The 25,375-nt window shown below is 38.2% G+C and overlaps 1 protein-coding gene across 9 annotated transcripts in view; it reads left to right on the top strand.

The window, feature by feature from the left end:
- MEIS2 (Meis homeobox 2) overlaps nt 1-25,375 on the top strand; it is a 172,654-nt gene that overhangs the window by 141,705 nt on the left and 5,574 nt on the right. For 5 of the 9 annotated variants that reach the window (XM_083838768.1, XM_083838763.1, XM_083838765.1 and 2 more), the window contains one exon: nt 24,338-24,396. In XM_083838768.1, coding sequence (XP_083694894.1) covers nt 24,338-24,396 — 59 coding nt within the window. Of the gene's footprint in view, nt 1-15,234; nt 21,085-24,337; nt 24,478-25,375 lie in introns of those variants that run through there. The other 4 variants (XM_083838760.1, XM_083838762.1, XM_083838761.1 and 1 more) reach the window with 2 other exon arrangements.

Raw genomic sequence — 25,375 nt, 5'->3', positions numbered from 1 at the left:
AATCATTTTTTCATTGTGGTTCTCAAAACATTGCATTTTGAAGGTTTTCTTGTACAACCTCTTTATCAGACAACATAAAATATGTTGTATTTCACTTGAGATTTTTCAGTGTAAAGCAACTCCCACAAAAGTTTTTAAGGCTCTTTTCATTGTCTAGCCTTGTTCTTCTATGAGCCTGCAAAGAGAAGTTTAATAAAGGCTATTTTCTCTCTGTAGGAAGAATATGCCATTTTACGCAGAGAAAAATGATTTTAAAAGCAATACTATATTTAAAAAATGTCTGTGTTTTTGGTTGATGAGCGCTATGTCCTGTAAGCCAGCCAGTAAGTACTTTGGAAGTCACTGGGAATATTTCTTTAATATTTTCAAGAAGAAATCAGGATTTTTCTGTTAACTTTACAACCATATGGAACTTCCTGAACACGGTATTCTTCTGTGAAGGTCTTGAATGCATGGAGGTCTGCTCTTTTATGTCAATGGTGTCATTCTTTCTCCCAGATTTAACTTTTCAGTGCCTTCTAAAGCCCAGTATTTTAGTCATTGGGAGTTGTAAAAGGAGAAGAGAAATAAAGGCACAGAAGTTCAGAGCTCATTTCTACCCAGAGCAATATTGCTTTCTGGAGGCAAAGATGAGTCCTGCTGATCCCTGGAAGGTCTCACTACTCAGATCTGTGGGGTGAACACATGAACAGGCAGTCATTTGACTCCAGACAAGACCTTTTCTCAGTTTCTTCTTGTATGTTTAGCTTTATTTCTGATCCCTCATTTCTCAGACGCTCTGGATAGAATATAGGTGCATGTCCTTCACATACTGATATCTTGGGTGCTTTTCCTGAGGTAAATCATTAGTTTAACATTTTTATAAAATTCACGATGAATGCCTGTGGCCTTCATTATAATGAGCAAAAACAGTTTTATTTTTCGCTCTTGCTCAGTATCTCATTTCTGAGTTTAATCAAGGGCCACTGATACAATGGACCAAATAGTTTGATCAGTTGAAAAATGAAGTGACTGTTGGCTGACTTGTTCAGGAACAAACATTCTCAGAATTCATTCTTCAGATGAGGCCTAAGTCCATTAGGCTGTCATAGCACCTGCCTAACCCTCAGTCATGTTAATGAAGTTATCGATGTGCTTATAGACAGACACACGCTTAAGTAAACTGCTAAATCGGGGAGAGCAAGTCTCAACAGTCTGTGGCACGTGGAGGTTCTAGAGAGTCCTGTTTGCATAAAAGCAGCTCTGAGGAGCAGCTTTAGTCTTCAGCCACATGACTTAATGCTTACTTTTACATGTAAAAACTCCCACTTAAACACAAAATTTTGTTTCTCTCCAAAAAACAGAGACAAATCCAGAGGCAGTGCTACGGTTCGGGCATCAGTTTGGCTATAACATTTCCTTCATTTTTGAAATACAACATTATGGTAATGCAAAATTAAAGATGAGAATCTTTAATCACTCTATGAACCTGGGCTAAGGTTTATTTTTTCTACTGAAACCCACTATTATGTTAGTTTTATGTTCCCTGCAAATATTTCCTACAACTTTACTCAGAAACTTATGTTTTTCCTTTTTCTGAGAACTAGTCCAGGACATCTTATTTCTAAACCTACTAGTCATAATGCAGAGGATCCTAGAAGCTGCAGCTGAGATGTAAAGCTCACTGTAGACAGCATCCATGTAATAGTGGGTCAGTTTCAAATGGCCCTCACATGCTTTTTAAATACCACAAAGCACATGTCTGTTTTAGGTACGTGGATAGCTTTGGAAATCTGTTCCCTAAATTATTCAATCACCTGACAAGGTTATAACAGTCTGCACAGATTTTCTGACAGTAAGAACTAGCAGTGAAGTCAGCAAGTGGATTCACCATGTGAACGGTGTAGGGTTACCAGGCTGTAACACTGAGATGGAGCTGCATGCTTCCACAAAGGTGTTAAAACATTAAGTAATTAAACACTGAAGTAATAAAGGTAAGCTGGTGAAAAACTGCAAAAGCCATTTGTTGGAATCTCATACTAATATATTTTTCTGTTTTATGACAATATATTATAGAGCAAGATAAAAATACATGAAAATAGCATTAAAATATGTTAGGCGTAAAAACATAAAAATAACATAAAAACATAAAAAATGTATTTTCCTCCTCAATATAACTGCACTTTGCTGCCTCATTCTCTGACTTTCCTGGGAAAGTCACATTGGAGCATTATATAGGTAATGTAAGTGAGGTGGTGGTTGGGAGCTTGCAGTTTAAGATCACATTTTCAAAGTGGTTTCATTCCTTTAACCTCTCCTTCGGACTGTCTGTGGTGCTGTATCAAAGCCTGTTGACCTGAAATGGTGCTTTTCCACAGATTTTAATTTTGATTTTGAATCAGTCCTCAAATAGCAGTTGCAATAATTTATTCAAACAACTTTTGCAGAACTATACATACAGATACAGCAGTCCTGACAATTGGCAAGGAATGGACCCTTTTTGCCATGTTGAAGGACTAGCAATTTTTGTTCTTCTCTTCCTTTCTTCATGTGTCATGACATGAAGAGAATAGCACATGACTGCAGATACCTGCAGATCCACAACGGTGTTACAGTCCATCAATACTCTTCACCAGAACGTGAAATCACAGAAAGACATCTGTAATCTACACTAGGAAACTTGTACCTGATACAGATATTTTATGTTGACCTCAGGGCACAGATTTTATGACTGCATAGTCCCAAAAATTTGGGATGTATGAGTTGCCTCCAATATATTTAGTGACTTTACTGTTTACCAATATAAAAGAACTGTGGTACTGTAGCAATGCAGGGTATTCCACCACGGAGGCAACACAAAGGGAAATTACTTCCACAGTCTGTCCTCCAGCAATGCCCCTACCCATGTAGTCTCAAGACTTGGTCCCCAGTACTCTACTTTGACCAGGATTTTTTGTATCAATATGTTTATTGGAGGACTTACTTTCTAGGAGCACGCTTTTGAGGGAAGGAAAGCTAGCAGAAATGCAAATTGTACAAGTAGAAATACAGTATTCATTACTTACATTCAAATGCTCAAAAAAGGGCACCAAAATTATTGTCCCTATCTAATATAAAGCAGGCAACTAATATCTGTTTAAAATAAATTAGAAAGTGCTCTAGTGTGCACAGTTCACTTCTGCTGTCAATCTCCAGGTTGAGGTAAATGGTCTGGCAATGAAATAATTGAACATCTTTTTAACTTATCATTTTCAAGTATATAAAATAGTTTTCCTTCAAGGAAAAGGAAAATTGAAGCAATGATGTTTACTACTGATACCTTTCTTCCAGGGCCCAGTAATGACTGGGCCTGCAGTTTACGTTCTACAAAATATGATAGCAAATTTCAGGAGATATTGGGTCTGATTGATGACAGTCTTGATTATCCTGAAGTAAGTGAAGAAACTCTGTAGATGTTGAGAGACTTCCCTATAGTGCAAAACCAGGGAAATCAGACTTACTATTTCTTGTGATGGGCCTAGAACTAAGTCCACGAAAACATCTGGATCCTGACATTTCAGCATACTTCCAACTCTTTTTCATTAGTTGGCCTCTAGCAAGTTGCTTCTTTCCCTATAAGCCAGAGTAGATTGACTTTGCCATTCCCCTCCATGGTGTTCACTTCATCAGGAAGCTGATGGGATGTGTTTTCATGTGAGCCACCTGTTATGAAGAATATGAAGTGTCCTCCCACATTCAGTGGTTGATTTTTCCTCTTCTTTCTCATTGCTGGGTTGGATTTTTTATTTTTTTTTTTTAATTTCTTTTGCTGTCTGCAAAGGTAAAATATTCTTTACTGGGATTTTTTTATCCTTCTCTTTCCTCTCCCTTTTCTGAGGGAGGCACTGACTTAGCAATTCACGAGGACATAGTAATTTGTCTACTTACCACTTTGGTATAGTGTTTATTTTATGGATAAGGAAGTATTTCTTACACTGAAACATTTACAATTTCAGTCATGAGTTCTAGTCCAGTTGCAATCAGCACTTGCCAAAAGTCAATTAACGGCATTTGTTTTGTGGTTTGTAAGAAGTGAATTGGTGGGCTTTGGAGTACGCATCATACAGTCAGAATTAATTGGCATCCTCTTTGGTAGTCCCTGAAGAGAGACGGCTAACTGAATGGGTCCTGAAATTGAAAACCACTATTTTTTATTTCAAAATGAAATATATGAAGTAAGAAGCACAGTGTAAGAAGAGCAGTCTTTTTGCAGATTTTCTAAAAGCAGTAAATTCACACTATAGAAGAAGATAAAGACAATGAAAAAACAACAACAAAAAAGAAAAACACAATAGACAACAATAATCAATTAAACATTCAAAAATAAAGAAAAAAGAGAAAAAAAACATCCAATTCAAATGGTGAGGTAAAATGCTCTTTTATGTTCCATTGCACGTCCTGCAGGAACAATAACATTCTTTTGAGAACCAAAACTGAAATCCAGGCATTTTTAGCTCACAGGAAAATATGTGTTTTGATTGAGCATTTATATGAGATTAGAATTCTTAAATATCAGGCTAATTATCCCACATAAAAAATAATCTTAGAAAGACTTCTGAAAAGTTACATGTGAATAACAGTTGCAGAACAAATTGTAAACCAGACTCTAGTAATTGTAGCTAGTGTAATCGGTTCTTCAGCCATCATCAGAATTTCAATCAGAAGAAGGTAAATCCTGTGCATTGTACTGGCATGGATATATTAGTATCCAGATATTTTTGTGCCCTGCACTGTCAAATTATCTCAAAAACAATAGAAAATATATCATGAAAACCTAAGGAAAATGTGGGGAAGCAATAATTATTGATATCATTAACTGATTGGAAACTGAGCTTCAGGTAGACTAAGGGTTTGATTATTAAAAAAACTATAAGGATAGCATGGAGTGTCTCTAAGGCATAACAAAAGCACTGTTTCCTACTTCACCCTTGTTCATCACAGTGATATATATTCATTACTGACCACCACTTACTACAGGTTGCTATCATTTCAGTGCTGCTTGTTTCTCTGACTTGAAGGAGGTGTGGGTGGGAAAGGAGTGAAATCTAAATTCCATTTGCTCCTGAAAGAGAAAAAGAAATCTTATATCCTCTCACTTCCTTTCATAAACAGATTCACCATCTACAATTAATTAGGCTATACAAAGAGAATACGTGACAGATTCAGAAACAAGACAATTCACTTGAACCCAACAACTTACTTCAATCAGTGGTTTATCCTTCATTTGTATTGCTGCCAAAGGAGAGTAAAATAAACATGCATTTTCTTTCCAGGTTCACCATGGTGAGTCTGAGTTTCTATTCCCTAGGTTTTTGCACTGTTTGTTTGCACTATCCAGTTTACAAAGTGTTATTTCAGTAGATGGTGGGACCTCTGTTGGTAGATTATCCCTTACTCTTGCAGAAGGATGAAGAGGATGATGTATTAGGTCTTTCCTCTTTGTAACTACCATGATACTACAATGAGCAAGTATCCACTTCACACTTCTCTTCCTGATAATCTATTGGTATAGATCTGTGGTTTCCTTTTAATGTCTGGTTCATTAGATGGTATAAATGTGTATAACATTTTTAGCTGTGGTTGAGGAAAGCAGGGAATGTCGAGGTTAAGGTTTATTATGACTGTCATGTTTAGGAGTGGAGAGCTATATACTATTTCTGCTCTGAGACTCTGCACATAACTCCAATTGACACCGGAATTACACATTTGCCTGAAAGCTGTTTATGGCCCTGAGAGTACTCACTGTTTCTATGGGTGATCAGGACAGAACAGATCTGAGTACTGCTTATTTTAAACCTCCTTGAAATTTTCTGTGAAGCTGGGTTAAAGAAATTATGGCATAGTAATTAGGTATGTAAAACCCAACAGATAACAGCTCTGTCCCCAAAACCACTCACACACAGACATTACTTTAAGAATATTCAACAGTGTCATTTATTATGTAGAGGGCACTATACAGTTGCCCTCCTGTGACACTTGCAAATACAAGTGCTTCATGAGGGAATAAACCCCTGAAAGCTTGGTTGCAATTTACTCCTTTACTTCCTGCACATAGTAACAATGATAGTTGGATTGAAAAGCATTTTAAAATTCATAAATATATAAGTAGCCATTATCCAGTGGAAAACATATGTCTGACTATTGGGCCTGATCCACTGCTCAGTTACTCCAATTCTAAACTAATGCAAATCCACGATAATCAAGGAGGGTGCTGATGTACAATTGAAGTAATATAAGGCAAATCAGATTCTTCATACATGTAAGGCTCATTTTCCTTAAAAAGAAGGCCAGCATTTTCATTGTATGTTTATTTTGAGTCCCTTAATCCAAATACCCAGAGAGGCACTCAGAACAACTGGATACTTTTAAAACCTGTTTGTATTGTGACTGACAAAAAGATGAGAGTGTTTAGGTACATACTCCTTTTCCAGGGGCAAAAAAAAAAAAAAATCAAACAAAACACCACATGCCGTATGATTTTTCCTCCCTTTTGTGGAGTAGAAATTTGTTTTTTAGAGAAACCAGGTTTAGCTGCTCAGTAAGTTAATAAGACAGCGATTTCAGCTGGAATTTGTTTTGATCGTTAAGGCAAAACTTCATAGATAACTTAATGGAAAGTGAACAGGATGGTCTTTATTTGTTCATAAATGTACACAGTTTAAGACCAGGAGGAGACCATTAGAGCCTTCAGTCAGAGCTCTTTTCTCTTTAATTTCACCCACATCCTCTGTGCACTGAGCAGACTTGAGTTTGGCTAATGCTATTTTTTTAAAGGCATCCCATCTCAATTTTTCTGAGAAGTGTTGACTCTACTTAAAGTGTTATCATTACACTGTGTATTGGTAAAACAAGTGTGGAAAGCAGAATAAATAATTCACAATGCTAAGTTTGTATAAAAACAACGATCCTCTCCTCCGCCCCCCAACTTCTGTGCAAACCTAACACCATAGCCTAGGGGATGAATTTAAGAGTAACACAAGACTCTGGTCTCATCTGCACCTTTCTGATAGTTAAGCTTTTTTTGTGAAGGGTCCACTGTGGAATTTCAAAGACAATGAGCAAACTTGCACCAGACAAATAAAGTTGCATTCCTTTACATTTCAGATGTGAGAGATAAAACAGATACACTGCTGTTCAATCCTTTATCAAGGTGACACAACTCCAAAAAGCTTTGATGCTGTCTGTTGCAAAGCTCATGAGGATTTGAGTAGGAAACAAAATCTGGTTAGTTTTGCCTCGCCTTTTTAGGTACATGCTTTCAGGAATGGTTTGGGTACATTTCTCTTCCCCTCTCTTTATTGTGTGGTTTGCTTTGTTTGCTTGAGTTTAAAACTGCCATTACATGCAAGTGTTGCAAGTATAAATAATTTAGAAGTTAACTCTGTGGGGATACTAATAATATGTCCCCGGTTTTTCTAATAGCAACTCATTATGGTTCTAAAAACTAGTATTCCATACAAGCAATTACACAACATCACTGCATCATGGATATTGTGGATGTTGACAAGAAAATAATTTTGACACCTATTTAATTAAGTGTATTTTCCTTCTTAAGTATGTACCTCTAATTTACTAGTTGCACAACTGCTTTAAATTCTCTATATTCAGAGGTTTCTTGAGTGGACAGATGGATGGACAGGCAGATACATCCATCTAGTTTTATCCGTCCTAAGTGTTTGGATATAACACCTTTCCCCAGTAAGAAGCCACAATGATACAATTATCTAAAAGTGCACAATTACTTCTAAGGAAAATCTAATCAGTTAATAGATGTTAATAAAGACAAATGTACAGAGGTAATAAGTGGGTCAAACTCAGAGAGTCTTACTCAGTTCACTCTCCTTTAAAGGAAAGGAAAAGCTTTTAATGGGGCTTCTCTTACTTTCACCCCATAATTTTATAAATTGCTTTGCTAACCCTTCAAAGCAAATAGTAATTTTAAGTAGGCCAACATCAAGCTCAGGTTGTATGCACTTGGTGGTAATGATAGTGTAGCTGCCCTTGCAGGAGTCAGTAAGGCCAACAGTTAAGTTTTATATCTATAGATAGATAGATAGATAGATTTATATATATGTATATATATATATGTTGTTTAGTCTCCAGTGGATGAATGGGTGCTGTCAGTCTGAATGAGTGCTGCTAAGAGAAATCAAGCTGTTTATCGTGCTAACCTCATCCAGGGGTCTTTTGGAGAGTCATAGAGCAGTTTAAAACAGTTATAAGTAAAAGCCTACTCTGCTCTTCACACAACAAACAACACTGAGGATTAAACAACTATGAGATGTAGTGTTCCCCCTCTGACACAGATGCATAGCATTTCAGAACCTGGATATTTGGACTACCAAAAGAAGAAATATACTGATTGTAGATAAATGTATAATGTTCAAAGCTACTATTTAAAAAAAAAAAAAAAAAAAGCAAACCTTTATCAGAACCGTATTTGCATCTTCTGTTCCAAAGTGTTGTGATGTTGTAATGATTTTGAGGGCAAATTATGTAGATGTTAAAGAAAGCACAGTACACTCAAAAAAAATGGAACTCAAGAACTGGAGGGAAGTATATTTGTAATTATTAAATACTGTGAAAAGCTTCACACTAATAAGAGAGTTAAAATTACTGATGAGATGAAAAAAGCCACAGCTGCAGACACTGCAGAGATTGCTTGGCTAACAAACTGTCACAATAAACAGAGTATTTTCTAAAAGAAGTTTGCATTTTAGATAGAAGCATTTTATATAGACATGTTTATAACCTGGTAAACAAAACTGACTGATCATGGTGCAAAATTATTCTGTTGGACATTCAAATCCTAGTCCTTCATAACCCTCTAGGACATCTCACACATTTATTCCCACTGCCCCAAATCTACATGCAATTCCTAGTGTTGCTCTGTCCTTCACATCTCCAATGTCTGCCCTCCTACCTATTGCTATTTTGACAGTATGTCATGTTTGCATCTGCCTTCATCTCTTCTCACCTTGACTATTGTAGTTCCCTTCCCTCAGGACTCTAAAGTTCTGTTTCTTCATTCCCCCTAACATGCCACATGCTGATGCTTCCTTCTCACACATGCATCAAAATTACCTCCTACTTTAGAAACTTCAGCAGCCTTCCCCCATCCTTTTATGGATCCATTTCAATTTTTTTTTTTAAACAATGTCAAAACCTACTTCAACATCTATGTCTCTTTTTTCATACTCTCTTCTCTAATCATCTAATACTGCCCTCCTCTTTGTTCTGCAATCTCAGTTGAAAAATCCTTCCTCTCTACCATAGCTCCCATCCAAAAAACCTTTCTGTACCTAAAGAGCCTTTCTGTATCATTGGCTAGCCATATATTTTCTCCTTTACCTGTACATACCTCTTAATTTCTCTCCATGGAAACTGGTTTGGGACTGAGTTCATGAGGAAGATTAATACTCTATGGCATGCTTAAGCAGTTATTATAGGCCTGTGCTTTATTGGAAAACTAGTACATGATCTAGGTAGCACTTGGGATAACTTTGGCAGAAGGATATTTTTTTTCAGTCTGGATGTAAAGCGTGGCCACAAAACTTTTCACTTACTGATTTTTTACCTGAATTTAATGCACTTGAAAATTTTAAGCACCAGTCTTAGCTGCACACCTTTGCATCAAATTTGTCCTAGCAATGAGGTACCTGGATTAGTAGTAGTAGTAGTAGTAGTAGTAGTAGTAGTAGTAGTACTTTAAATTAGGATGTGGAATTTGATATTGGGATTTTTTTCCAGACACCCTAGTTTCTTCCACCAATAGAATACTGGTCTTCTAGATACATGATTTTATTTTTTATTTTATGTTGTTTTAATTTTGATTCATCAGGCATCAAAAATTAGGAAGCTAATTGGACCACTCATCTCAGCAAAATTGATTGGTGGGCATGCATAAAAGAGTTAGATTTTTCAACTCAGGCTTCTGTCAAAACCCATTTAGAGTGCTAAATTTTTCTTCGGCTATTTACCACTATATTTGTTTGCATTTATTTCACTGACTCACAAAGCTAATGCATTTTCTGAAATGTCTCTGAGAACTCAGGTGAGACACCACAGGCTATGCTGTCTTAGGCTAGAATTTACTAGGATTAAAGCAGATGTGGCATTACTGGGGTCTGCTAAGCCTCATGTGATTTATAAAGATATAAAATATATCTTTTATGATTACGATGATGCTAAAAATTTTGTGGATGATAGTATAGTCACATTGGAAAGACTGAATATAACAACTGGGAAAGAATCAAGAAAAGGGAATGGAAACTAACTCACCTTACTAGTTCATCTGACTCCTAGGGAATTTGCATTTGTTGCCTTTATTATTCTGTTTTATACTTTGTCATGCTAAAAGTTTACATGTCATAAATAAGGCACAGTTGGTTTCTAAAGTAGTTAAACATTGCAAGGTTTTTACTATCAGATTTAAGAAGTGCATTTTTCCTAGAAATGTACACATGCCATTGATGCTTTAGTAATTCAAAGAGGAAAAACATAACTTTCCCTCTTCTAACTACTGATTTCTCTTTCTATATTCTCCTCAGTTTGGACACTGAATCAGAATGAAAACATTGTTTTCATTTTATTTATAGTGAATTTCTTATAAAATTTATTTTAAAAATCTTATGCGCTCAAGCACAATGCTGAACTATGTAGATGGACGATGCTGCATGTGAATTTGAGGAATTTTTCCCCCTTTTCACAGGCTTTTTTTTTTTTTTACATAATGTTTGTATTGACCTTAAAATTTGTGTTTCTTTCAAAGATTCTCTAAAGGCATTCTAAAATTTGACTCAAAATTCTTAGAAAAATATTATTACAATATTGTCTTATAAATCGTTTAAGTCAAGATAAAAGATCTGTGTAGCATGTTTCACAAAGTATTTCCTTATGAACACGTCTGTTAGATATGTATATCAACTGAGTTGTCTATGAGTGTTAAGAAAAAAAATAACCCTGGAATCTTTAGTTTAAGCTGATATTTGTCCTCAGCTATCACTGAAATTCCAGTATCCTCACCTAGCTGCTGCCCAGTCCTGAGATGCCTAAAATTGTTTGGTTCACATCTCCTTGTTTCTATTGGTGAGCACACACAAAACTTAGCTTAGAATGTGCTATCACTGAGAAACTGCTAACTGTAACCCTAGCAGTACTGATTAGCAAGATATTGCCCTGACCGTGGTAATTTTAAATAGATGGGACCTCCAGGAGAGAGGAGTGGGAACACAAATACATATGTATTATGTATTTGTGTTTCTCTCTGGAGCATAACATGCTCCAGAGTGAAATACAACTTTAAACACAAAATCAGCCTTGCCTCAGTGTATCTCCCCAGGGGCCCAATCCAGCCAAAGTCTTGTCATGTATCAGCCATACCAGGCTTTACACAAAAGAGGCAAATGGGGTAGAGGGAGTGCTATACTCAATGGCTCATTGGCTAGAAAATTTACTTGTTAAATAGGATATATGTTTGCAGGTCTTCTCTTCATCTTGATTTAAATCATTGTCTTAACTGTTCCAAGTGAGTTGAGTTTCCCAATCAATGGGCTATTGAACATAATGCTCCATCTTCAGTCTTCTATCATGCTTTTCTTGTTCTCTTGACTGCCAATTCTGTTGTGTATGTAACGACTAGTCAGTAGAACAAAATTAAATAAGAACAAGGGCTTGACTGTACAGCCTCTTGGTTAGGGCTCCAACTTAGGATGTATGAGAGTTAATTTCTGGCTAATTACAATGACTGTATAATTACTTCAGGTGGCAGAACATCTCAGAATGAGAACTGAAAGGGCTTTGTTCACTGTACTGAATACACTGGTGATTCAGATATTGTTTAAGAATATGTGAAGAACCTATGCTCAAGTCTTTGTTCCAAATCAAGCAGGATAGGGAGGCAAAACTTGATCTCCTTCTTTCCAGATAAATATTCAAATAATTATGGTGTCAGCTATAAAGGAAAGAGATCTTTATCTATGTTATTATAAGAAAGAACAGACCTGTCTTAAATGTCTCTCACACTAAAACGATCCATAGGAAACCTGACTGGACACTGTGTCTAACTCAGAGACAGAGTGCTATTACGATACATGTAAACACAGCAGAAAAAGTGTTGATGGGATAGGGTGTTAAAAAGCAGAAATCTGCATGCCAAAAGAATTTAGGCACTTTCCCTGTTAAGTGAAAGGTTTTTTTTTTTTTTTTTTTTTATGGTTGTTAGGTATCTAAGTCCATCTTCTGGTGATTCCTGGAACATCTAATCACAGACAGGAATTTCCCTGGTAGCAGATCACCTACAATTTAGGCACCAAAGATCGATATCTCTTTACTAATGTTGCCTTCTAATTCTAAACTTCACTGAGCATTAAGATGGGCTTTACAGAACCTATGCTAAGTTTTATAATAGGACTTGGTCATTTTAAAGATTTTAGTTATACATCTGAGTGCTTTAACTAGATCAGGCTAAAGTGATCAGCATTGTTGGATACAGCCCTGCAATTACCAATTTTATGGGCTCAAATGCAGGTTTATACACATATTCTTAGATGCCTTCACCCCTACGCAGTGCAGGAACAATTAGTGAAATTCTACTGAAAATTAAGCCTCAACACCAGACCAGTCAGAACAGTCAGAATTAATGCTGAAATCCATCAGCAACCAGTTATTAACATTATGTAAGATCACACACAGTTTCCAAACTGCTCTCATAAAGAAAGATAAATATTAGATAGGTTATATAGATTGGGCTTCATTTCATAATAGATATCTCAATTGTATGCAAAATATGGGATAGTGGAACACTTTACAGAACTGGCCAGTTTTCATCGAAGAAATATGTGCTCAGTTTCAAGTTTCTTTTTGTGGCTTGATTTAATTTTCACATGAGCTATGTAAATGGCAGTGATTACATTAAGAGATATTTCTCCAGCTACCTGTCCTTTAAGAGAAGAAAGAATAAAATAATAATTATTAATAATAATAATAACAACAACAACAACAACAACAACCACCTCTTTAGCTTGGGAACTCAATAACCTAAATGTGGTGCACTTGAGCACAGGTTCTTCCTGTGCTCTGCTCTGCCCATAAGCCACAAGAGTATTGAAATCAGAGGAACCTAACCTTCTAAGTGCTTCAGAAAGCACAGTTCTTCCCAGTTTCAGTCCTTTGCTTGTTCAGAAGAATGAAAACTGCATAGTGATGAGAAATGGTACAACATTCATATATATGTCCTCAATCACACCATATCTGGCCATCTAGGACCCCTGCAGAGCACCAGCAAGCTTTATCACTGACTTGCCAGATGTAGTTTGCAATTATCTCTGGTAAGCCAGCAAGGTAGTCTGGGGAGCAAGAGCTGAGCCCTGGGGGAGATGAAGCTCTGGTCTGAAAGTACAGGAGCCTGGGATACAGAGTGACAGGCAAACAGCTCCACAGAGGTTATTTAATTTTTCGATTCCATAATTCAGACTAGTTTGGCTTACAGTAACTGACACACAGGGGTACACGGAACACATTTATGTACTAACAAACTCTCAAAAATATTTTTAAAGCATTTTCACGTGACTCCTGTGTGGTATAGAGAACACAAAACGGGATGAGATGGAGTAAAGACTTTGCCAGTATGATACAGGGAAGATAGGTACAATTGCCGCTGGGTTTTAGCATGCTTAAACAATATAGCCATCCCATACTTATGCTGGCAATATCTTCAGTCATTGTGGAGCAAGTATTCTGTAACATGGAGGCTGCAATCCATGGTATCTGTGGTGCTGACACATCTCTAGCTACTAAGCCATTAGACTGTCTGGTTTGATAAAAGACTTGCCACCAGTATTTGAATAATTAAAGGAGAAAAATGAACATGATTCTGTATCTAGAGAGAGAAAGAAGATTAACATAAGTTGAATCTCCTGTAACCAGTGTGAAGACCAAAACACAAGTGATATCAGCACGTAGGTATGACTTACTGAGAGATGATTAGGTGTATCTGAATAAGAGATATAAAATGGGGGGTGGATGTTGTTTATACTTCGTGTGTTATTTATGCCCATGACTTCTAATTACCTAACTAGTTCTCTTTCTTCTCATGTTCACTTTAGTACCCACCAACCATAAGAAGATGTCTACAGCTAAATATCTGCAAATTATTATGGACTTTCGCTTAATATTCTATTGTTCCACTGACAGCTCAGTTTTTAATATATCATTTTATACTATTCTGTACATCATCATTTTCCTGCCTTCCTTAGGGGCTTGGCTGTAATAGTTTTTATTTATTTCCACATGATAACATATATGCAAAAGACCTTGTAGTCATGATGCCCCCACCACCCTCACCTCTTTGTTTCTGTAAACCTTTTGTGCCTGTTTTTAAAATTACAGTATAAAGAAGTGTGAACACAGAATGTGTGCAGACATGTACCAGGGTCAATACATAGCTTGTTGTGTGGTTCCCTTCCAATCCATAAGCACACAAGATACTCCTCTCCAGCTCACCAGCATTATACTGCAGTTTTTTCTTGTGGCCCGTAGAACTTTTTTTCAGCTAATAAAGTTGAAAACAGATCAGAAAGGAAATAAAGGGGCAGCTGCAACAGAGGAAACTTCCTTGCCATTCCAGTAGGTGAGGCAGGAGTTTAACACCTTGTATAGTCACTGATTGTCTGACAGCATCTATTCAGCACCTGAGTCTGAAAGAACTGAAGAGAGCGTTTAGTCTGGGCTGTGATATCACAGTCCAATTAGTTGCATCAAGTTCTATTTCTTACTAAATACTTGTTTTACAATTTTTTACTTTATTTTGAGGAGAATCTGTAACAGTATAAACTGGAGGTGGCTACAATTGCATTACTGTCTCTGAAACAGAAAGGGTATCTTTGGGATCAGTAGTTCTCAAACTTTCAGCACTGTGTTTCTATAAATCTATTTTGTCTGTGATTTTTTAAAAAAGGGCTCTTCAGATGCAATTTCCTTAGGTCCACTGGTTACAGGTAGAAAAATACATATTATTTTTTTCTTCAGATTTTAATAACAATGAAAAAGTGTACAAGCTTCATGGTCAAGACAGGACAGTGGGTACAAAAAAAGTTGTTATCTTAAGGCAAAATTTACTGTCAGGGAAAATGGAACATTCCTTCTGAACTCACGAACTGGTAGTGCATGTGCAGGTTGGTTGTAGATGGTTGCTACAATAAGGCTTCTTTCATACAGGTGTGTTTATGCCCCAGGCTTGCTGGCCACAGTCCATTCCATTTACAGAAGCTGAATTAAACAATAACTACCGCATTGCAAAAAGAAGAAGGAAAAAAAAAAAAGGTGAGCGTCAAAGGAGATGCCTGAGAGCTTTGTTAGGGCCAAGAAAAACCCTGTTGCAGTTGTCAGAGCTTGTTGATGTTGCAGAGAACGGCACTTTTTTTTTTCTGCTGGATTTTGTGGTTCTGCCTTAGGAAAGAAAGTAAAATAGAACGGAAGAACAAAGTCCTACTCTATAAATCAGCAGCTGCTCCTTGCCAGATCAAAGGAGTGACATTTTTGCTCCTGGACTACTTGTCCACTTTAGGTGCTTGACAGACAGCTAACAGCTGGCCTGTTACATAGTATAGGAGAGTTGGGCTACATCTTCTTCAGAGAAGATGACAAGCTAATCAGAGATATCCATAGCACAGGACATGTGAGTGCACCTTGATCTCTTCAAACATACCCAGTACATAATTGCTAAACACCTTTATGCATTTTTGGCAAGTTGCTACTTAGGCAGTTTCCACTGAAAAAGAAGCAGAATTAATACCTTAATCTAATTTGATCAGGGAAGTTAAACAGATGTTAAATTTGTTGACAACTCTCCTTTTCAGGTTAATTTAGAGTTGGCTAAAAAACTCAGTATGAAACAGTTAAAAAGATGTGTAAGTTACTTCAATGTGATATTGTAAAACTACACAATGCTTTTTGAAAAAGTTGGCTAAAATTAGAGTCCTCAACTCCTATGTAAGAAGCTGAATAAGCTGATTATGTTTTCAAGCCTGCTGGACCGTCATCAGTTTTAAAAATCTTGTCCTATGAGTTTAATATAATAAACTAACACAACTTTAAATGCATGAGTTACTTAAGATTTTATAGCAGGTTTGTTATCCACCTTTAACATGGACGTCTAAGTGCCAGCAAGTCAAAGCACATGCCAAATTAGCTAAAATAGTATTTAGCATCTCCACAAGATGTATGTATACAAACCTGGAATTTTAATGTCAGTAGTAAAAATTTCAAAGTGATTCAGTTTCTAGTTGATTCCCATCTGCAATAAATCAAGTACAGGATGAGGTTACATACTACAGCTTATGTCTATTGACTTTGCATTTTATCTGTAAGATATGAATAGCTAAGGAAGTATGTCTGTTTGTCTCCTCCCTTCCTTTCAAGTATCTTTAAAAGATCATTTTTACGGTGCATGATAAATAGCCATATATGAATAATCTGATGGCATACTGGAAGAGTAACAGGCATTGCTTGGGAAATGAGGTCCTGCCAGACTGCTGCACGGCTGCAGGTGTGGCCTCAGTCACCGAGTGGCCCTTGTTTACCAGCCAGAAATCCAAGGGGCATAAAAAAGGGTACTTTTCCACCTAAGCTGAGCTTTTCTGAAAGCTTGTAAGGAAACGTGTGCCTATCCCTTTGCATGTGCAGGTGTGGCACAGTTCTTCACTACCCTCACCTACCAAACTCACTTCTCACCTCTCACGGCCTACTTGCTGCCCAGGGCCGTGCAATCCCCCTGGCCTCACGCACTTGCACCAAGTGAAAGCAGAGTGCTGCCACCTCGCCCCTGGGGCAGACGGGAGGCTGCCATGCCCCGTGGCAGAGGCACCACCACTAGTAGCCCTGGTGCCCCAGCCCACCCTCGAAGTGGTGCTCCAGCCCCACAGTGCTGAGGCGGTGGTGAGGCTGTGGGGTGTGGGCAGGTGTTAGGCCTCTCACAGTGGCGGGGAGCACCGGGGAGCCCTATAGCTGCACCCCACTGCAGGTCGGTGTGGCAAGGTGGTGTGTCCCTGCCAGGGCACCTTTGGGCAGTGATCAGTGTCGCCCTGCACAGTCCGCTGGCTTGGGGCACACGTGAACATGGCTGCCCAGGGTGTGTGATTTGGTGTGAAACGTACCAGGGCCTTGGCAGAAGCCAAGTCATTTTCCTGTGATCTGAAAAGGTAGCTCGGTAACCAAGAGTCATGTGTTTAAAGAAACATATTTTCTCTGAGGTAAATAGCTGTCCCCGTTGCCAATTCTCATGATTTTATCACAAGGCTCAAGTTATTTCATGTTAACTCAAGGCCCCAACTTCAGGAGACAGCAGTTATGTGAGAATCTTTCCAAGTAAGTTTCTAGATTTTGTGACCGAGGAGAGCAGTTTAAAAATGTGACACAATGACTCAAAAACCTGGAATGTAAATACTAAGAAGAATGCTGTTTAAATTTCAGATTTTTTAAGACAGTCTCACAGGTACAGGATGGGCAAATTTATGGTTTTCAGCAATTGGCAACTCCCGGTGGCATAACGTATTTTTAGAAGATCCAACATAAACATACAAGATGTGGCAGAGGTCTACGGGGCTGTTAGTGCCTGCCTTGGGCTGTTAGGAGCCCAGCTTAGATGCTCACTGTCATCTTCTAGAGCCTTCCCTCCACCAAATGTGGTTGCTGACTTAGGTCCTCTGAATCACACCTATGAGAGATGTGAGATACCAAAATTAGCTTAAGAAAGTCAGTTTAAACAGCCCACAAGCCCCCTTCTCTAACAAGGCTAAGCAAAACTACGTGAAGTCTTGTCAGGGAATTAACCTGCCTGTCCCTCCCTCTTCCCCTGTAAACCAGTCATGGAAGTGGCTCCATATCTCAGTATTTGGGACATAAGGAAGCCTTCCTTAGATGGCTCATTTCCAGGTGACTAACTCAGCTTTTTTTACTTTTCTGTAAGGAACGCTGCAAATAAGTGTTGGTAACCCGTTGCAGCACATATTCAGTGAAGCATAAACAAGGGCTTTTTCAACCATTTTTGTACACACACGTACAAACGGACACCTAAACCTATTTCTGTCAGTTTAGAATACATATTGAAGAGAGCAGTTAAATAAACTAAGATAACTAGATTGTACTTGCTCAGATAAAAGTTTGGGTGACAGACAAAGATTGGTACAAAGGAGATGGGGTATATTGATAAAATGTTTCTGAAAATTAGTCTTTTCTAATACATTCGTTCAGACTGCTCTGAACTCCTCAAGATTTCTAAAATTGTTCTTTCAGACTGGGAAAAAAAAAAAGTAATTTTCTAGGTTACTTATGAAAACATTTTTTTGTGACTTAAATATAGTGTTCCATTGCTTATTTTCCCTTCCAAATTAGGGCATTCTTGGGCAACAAGGGATCCGTGTAGTATACTCTTGGGCTAAACACTGACATGTTCACAGTCCGAATACTGAGATATCATTTTTGGCAAAGATTTCTCAGCAAAGGTGAAAACATTTGAATTATTTCTTAGAATGAATTTTAGGCTCTTACTCAGCAGATTGAAGCAGGTGCTTAAACCCAATTTATTCATCAGGCTCAGCTCCCACTTGCCTAGGCTTAATAAGAGTTGAGCTTCTCATCTAGATTTGTCAGGTTTTTGAAAAATCTTGTTAGACTGTTCCCCTGGGTACCTAAAAATTTTGCGCATAAACAATTTTAACCCTACATTATTGTTGTTACTCTTATTTTTATTATTGCTATGACTAAGCCTGTGACAATATTCACTCAGTATTTGTATTCTTTTCAAGCGAATGAGCAGAAATGTCTTCTTGGGCTAAAATCTGAACTGAGGCAAAACTTTCCTGGTCATTAATTCTTTAAGAGAACTGACACTGAATTTATCTCACAAATTTGTTTCTCAGTTATTCACATAGAGTTGAGAACCCATTTAATGCAGTGGCTGATTTGTTAAATGCAGTATTTTAACACCTCATTTTCTGGGGTGGATATTTTAAGTGAAAATAGAGGACTGATATTGAAAAGTTTTGAGCAGTACTTGGTGGCCCATGTTGTTCCTCAGTTTCTCATAAGGAGCAGTCTACTCTTCTACAGGAGACTGTTTCAGTTTTGTACCAGTTCATCTCACAGTAGACATGAGATGTATAGTCAAGTGACAGGAATTAGATACCACTCTGTTTGAGTTCAGGTTAGACTCCAACTTGGAGATGAATTGTAATTTCCTAAGTTTTCATGCTATTCATCCTCCTGAAACAAGATTTTTGTGACCCTATATACTTAAAGTGATTTTTCCATGACAGCCATAGAGTAAAGCTGGAGATATTTCTGATTTCCAATCAGTATGGTCACTAACAGTTCATTTTAAAAATTACTCTTACTTAGATTCATGTATGGTGTAGTCTTTGTGTTTTGAAACACACTGTATGTACAAAAAGACAGTGAAAACAACAACAAAATTATTTTTGAATGTGCCAGACGTGAACGAGCAGACTAAGAGATATCTATTTGCTGTTTATTTTCTTTTGCACTTGCAGACATATTTCTCTGCAATTTTATCTGAATGTTACTTATTATAAATATTAAATGTATTAAGTAAATGTGAGTTTAACATCATTTGATAGGACTTGAGATAAAATGTGATAAATATATAAAGAAGATTAATTATGGAACTTCCTATAAAATACAGAATACATGTTTATTTTGGACAAAGAAAACCGAGGTTCTATTTGAAGAGATGTAATTAAATGCATATATTTAGATTATATTGTCATGCTAATTAGCAATGGTAGAAACCAATTAGGACTAGGGCTACCAAATCACCAGACTACACTGCATATTCACTAGTGTACCTTTACTGCTGTACTGTTTTTTGCTGGATAAAAAATGAAATTACTTCTTTTGAAAGTCCATATTGTTGTGCATTTTGAGCCAAATTTTGTTGGCTGTGTTTTTGTAAATTGTCCCACTGAAGTTACCAGAACTACTTGTGTGAGAAAGACAGACTTTGGCTATAGATAATATATATGGCTACTTTAGGTAGCAATTAAAAAATACAAGAAGCACAAAACTTTTTCAAATGGCTATTGTTTGAATAAGGGGGGTTGGTAATCTGTCACTTGCAAAATGCTGGAAGTGAGATTTTTCATTAAAAGTACTATGTCAATGACATGTATTTCTCAACATTACACACCTCATTTATCATTCTGGAATGAGGACCAAGTACCACATGAATGTAGAGTTTGTGAAGGTATCGACTCAGCCCCGGAGGCTGATGACCCCTCTTTATCTACACAGCAGGTAAGGCACAAACAGTGGCAATGGGAGCTCTCTCTGTACTCCCCTGCCAGTGTGCCTGACTGCTAATCTGGGGGAACAAAGGAAAGATAGCATATGGATAGCAGATTGTACTGAGCGCTGAAAGAGGACTGAGGAAATCTATGTTGGGAGTGTGGCTCTGCCAAAGATCTCTTGTATGACTTTGGCCTTGTCACTTAATCTCCGTCTGTCTCAGTTCCCCTTTGCAAACAGGGAGAAGGCGTCTCCTCTCCCCCAGGCTTTGCCTAGAAATCTGTTCAGACTGTGAGTTCTCTTGGACAGTGTGTTTGTGCAGCGTGGGGTGAAGTGCGACCGAGCTTCATTGGGTCCTCTAACCGCTGCTATCATCCAAATAATAGGAATTACTATTAACAGAAGAGTAACAAAGAAATCCATGTCTTTTTGATAGATTTTACTCATCTTTTCAGGCCATTCAATCTTTGGCCTCTGGGTGAAGGGTATGAACAAGGCAGGCAATTAGTGTCAGGAGCAGAGCTGTGAATTCCTCTTTTATAGGGTTCCGAGTAATGCTGGAAATAGTGGCACTGGCATTCTATTTTTTTTTTTACCTGTCTTTTAGTGCCTTTTGAAGATGTTTGTGCCAAAATAACATCAGTGTTTTTGCAATGCACCAACTGAGGTGCTGTACAGAAGGCTGTATTTTGCTTTACTTTGGCCCTAGAGATGACTCCCTGAGGGATTCAAAAAAGGCCTCAAAAAAAAAAAAAAAAAAGTAAAGACTAGGGCAGGGAGTGTGGTTTCTATGTCTCTATTATGCACTGTGCATATTTATGGGGCAGTATAAAGGACACATAATAATCCACAAACACTGCATTCTGTGCTTTTGTCTACCAATTGTGCTGATGCGTTATGTGATGTAGCTACTGCTACGACTCTAGGATCCCGTTTTTAGCTTGACCTGAAATGTATGTCTGTTTGCACCTGCAATTTTGCAAATAAATAATTCCAAGTACAATTTTTCAGACACACCCATTGGTGGATATAATTGATGCCATTGCTGGCCAGGATTTTTCAGAGGAACCACAGGAATGGAATTTCAAAATGATCTGGAAGCCTAAAGCCCCTGTGCCCCTATATCTTTCTGAGAATATGACAGAGTATCTTCTCTTCAAAGTGGTGTTGGTCTAGAGGCTGTCATTTGCACCTGCAGTTGTTCACATGCGCAACAGGAAAGTGGAGATACAATGAAATCAGAAATCAAAGCAAAGTGCTTTTTTTTGTTGTTTGGAAAAAATTGCTGGATAAATGTGATCATTTTTACTACTATTTTTCTCTGTAGCAAAATAAAGATTGGGGGACTCAATATTAGGGCTTTAATTCCCATTTCCAAAATAATTAGTGCAAAAATTTCCAAAATAATCATCTCTATGTAGACTTCACCCTGAAAAGCTGCCATTATTCATATCAAGGGAATAGAACTAGGGAAGTGAATGGTTGGACAAGTTTTTTTCAATATCCCAGATTTTCAGTATTTCAATATCCAACAAGCTCATGCCATGGTGGTTGTCAAATGTGCAGGACCAGAGCGGAGTATCCAAATTTGCCCGCTCATGACTGTAAAGCAGTTGTCACCTGAAACCTTTCAGGACATAGAATTTTCTTTATGTTCTGCCTTGTTGTGCAAACCCATTGAAAGAAACACTTCAGAGGGCACCCATTTCTTACTAATGTAAACTTTCTGAGGAGTATCCAAAGATATGACCTCTGGGTGAACCTTTAACCTTCCCCTTAATTATTTGTTTGAAGACAGTGTCGAGTTCTCCCGCTGAGAGCCAAGGCCCATAATGCTTCGCAGCCCTGTGACTGAGGGTGTGTTTGCAGGGAAGTGGAAAGGGACATAAATAAGGGGACCACCAGATGTAAATAATAAAAGTGGTTGGGGTTAAAATAAAATAAATAAATAAATAAATAAATAAAAAGCAATTTGGTTTCCCTGAAGAGTGGTCTGATTGAAGAAAACAGGTTAGTAAGACGAAAAGTGTGTGTGTGGGGGGGAGGCAGTGTCTGTTGTCTGTGATTTTTTACAGGCCTAAATAAGCGTTCATTCCATTCTTTAAAACCTTGCCATCTGTATACACCATTAGAAGCTCATAGGAGAAGAGAAAACAGTCTTATCAGGCTTTCCTGTTAATCTCTATTGGCCTTAACTTTAGCTGATAAAAGGCATGCTGGCTAGAGAAGGTTCAGGTCAGGCTCCATTTGGTCAGCGCGGTAACATTACTGGAAAGCAGCTAAGCAAATTAAGTCCTATCGGAGACCTTTGTCTTTGAGGACGGAAACATGTCTAGAAATCACAGCGCCAAGGTAAGAACTGCCTTCCCCACGCTGCAGTCAGAAGGGAATAAACAAGTACGTCGACTGTGTCTGAGTTTTTATTTTAATACCTGAAGTCATGACTAATTCTGAGGCAGGATGACATTTCTGACAACTGAATTATACTTTTCTTAAAGAATAAAGAACGTCTTTAGGATGTAAACAGAGAGATGCAAAAGAGCCCTTTAGTGTTACTTGTAGCATTTATGCATCTGTCTAATGAAATTTCCACAACTGTGATTACGGGAGAGGCAAGCGAAGGTGTACCATCCTTCATTATCTGCGGCGGAATTTAGGCGGGGGGGCGGGAGGGGAGCACGACAAAAGGGCTTGCGGAGTTTATGCTATAGAAAGGCCAGCAATTTACTAAATGAGCAGATGAACTTAGTTTTCAGTTCCTGACTGAAAGACTTGGCTGGGCTTTGGATCGGGCCCAATGGCAATTATTGGAGGCTGTTTTGGATGATGGGCATGTTAGTATTTCTGAAGAGGATTAAACACTAGTATTCAACTTCATTAGCACTCCTTAAGGGTCACCAGCCTAAAGTCTGAACTGTGAAATAGCACACAAAACCTGTGCAAAAGCTCCGGAGTGTTCTCAAACACAAAGAAGGGGGACAAAAACAAGCGTGGCTTGTGAGTGATAGAAAATTGCCCTGTTTTGAAAGAAACGGTGCGAAAAAAGTTTGAAAATTATTTTGCTGAAATTAATTTGCCTTAGTTTGTGCCGATGCGGGTTGTTGTGCATTAAGCTAACAAGAAATATGCAAGCACTTATTTTTGGATTACCAGCGAAATTAAATCCAGGCTCCGCGGCCAACTAACTGCCTTCCCCGGCATTCAAAAGCCTCAGCACCCAGCGCAGCTACGGGGCCTGATCTGAGAGAGGGGGAAGGGGGGGTGGGGGGGGCGGCTTGCAGAAAAGTTATTTTGGGCCTAATATTAACCACATGTACCTGCGGCTCGCTGTTCCTAACGAGTTGAGAGGTGCCTGGGTTTACGGCCGGCGGGTGCCGAGCGCTGGGTGTCCCCGCTCGGCCGCAGAGGTCGCCCCCAGCTGGCACTGACCTCGCGGCGACCCCGGCCTTTACAGGCTCCAACTGCAGGAGTTGCAGAAGAGCAGAAGTCTTTCTGGGCCAGCACTTATTGCTGCTGTGCTGGTGATAAAACTTCAGACAGCCTAATTGATGGCTCTGCTGACCTAACAATACCTTGTGAAAGCACGGAGTGGCAAAGCCTGGTCCTCATTTATGGCCAGCTGCAAGGGTAGCTGAATCCCTGTGATGGAGGGGAAAAAAAAAAAAAAAAAAAAAAAAAAAGTCTCGTAGCCTGTGAACTTTAACCAGGTTCCAAGCTACCCTAAGAAGTTAAAGAAACAATTGTCTTTAAACACAAGTTTTCATTCGCGTTTACTCTTTAAAGCCTTCTGGCAAATCCAGCTTTAAGCTGGCTAGTAAGATAAGCATGTTACCAGTTACAATTTCTGGGCACTTAGAGGAAAATCCTTTAAAGTGAATTTATACTCTTTAAAAAAGAAACACGAAACAAAACACGTAGCCGTGCCACGCTAAAATCCCATCAGTTTTCAGGCAGAGGTGTTCTCAAAACACAGAAGCAAGCTGATGAAAGGACTGCTATTCTTTGTATTCTGTTTCAGGTTTATTAATGCCAGAAGAAGAATAGTACAGCCTATGATTGACCAGTCAAATCGAGCAGGCAAGTTCCAAGTAGTATCTGTATTCAAGTCCCACAGGCGCAAATCCTCATCAAGTTATTCTTCAGGAGTCCCATCACCTGGTAAATAAATGCCTCCACCAGGCATTCTGGGAGATTATTTTTTTCCTACGGCCCCAGAATTCCGCTGTAGGAAGCAACTTCACTAATTGGTGCTAATTGGAGATTTCCCACCCTGACTCTACTGAAACTGCTTTTTATTTTCTCTCTGAATTGGTAATTGGGTACAAGTAGTAGTGCCACAAGCAGTTTGTTTGACTGTGAGCTCTTGAATTACTCATTGCTTGTCTGCATCCAATCAGCAGGACAATCTCATTCTCTCGCTACCCACAACTCCTTGGTGTATGCATTGCTTTCACTTCTGGAAGGCTAGCTGTAAAACTCATTGTATCCATTCATTTGCTTTGACTATTCACAATATGCTACTAATGCGACGTGGTACCATACTGACAAAAAATATTAAAAGATTATTACTTTTGTTTGAGAATGCACCAGATATATTCCCAGCAAAACATATGATTTTTTGCTACGATACCTTTTTTTTAAAGTTTCTGATAAAGCACGCAGAATGCTTAACTCTTTGAACAGCAACTGGTGCAGTGTTAATCATTGCACTTCGTAATATGCATTTCCTTAGCATACTAGGGAGTTGTGGTTTCCTGCCATGAGGTTATGGGATAAAACTGTTCTCCATGTGGTGATGACTGTTGTCACTAACAAGGGCTTTAACTTGATGGTGATTTCGCCTGCTGCTTCACTTTAAAGGTTTTTGAAAAGGTTATTAATCCTTTGGGAAACTCTTCCCATGTAGCATTAAATTTCTTTTTCATTAACAGGTGAAAAAGGGGGAAAACACTAACTCAACTAACCATGCAAAACATTAAACCAAATATAAAGTGTATATGTAAACAGGAAAAGCGATGTCCAGAATTTTCCTACTCATTCTAGAGTAGGTGAGAGT

The sequence above is a fragment of the Anser anser genome, assembly GCF_964211835.1.
Source record: "Anser anser genome assembly, chromosome: 5".
NCBI classification, from domain to species: domain Eukaryota; kingdom Metazoa; phylum Chordata; class Aves; order Anseriformes; family Anatidae; genus Anser; species Anser anser.
The sequence above is the reverse complement of the archived record's forward strand: the minus strand, read 5'-3'. Positions and strand labels throughout refer to the sequence as shown.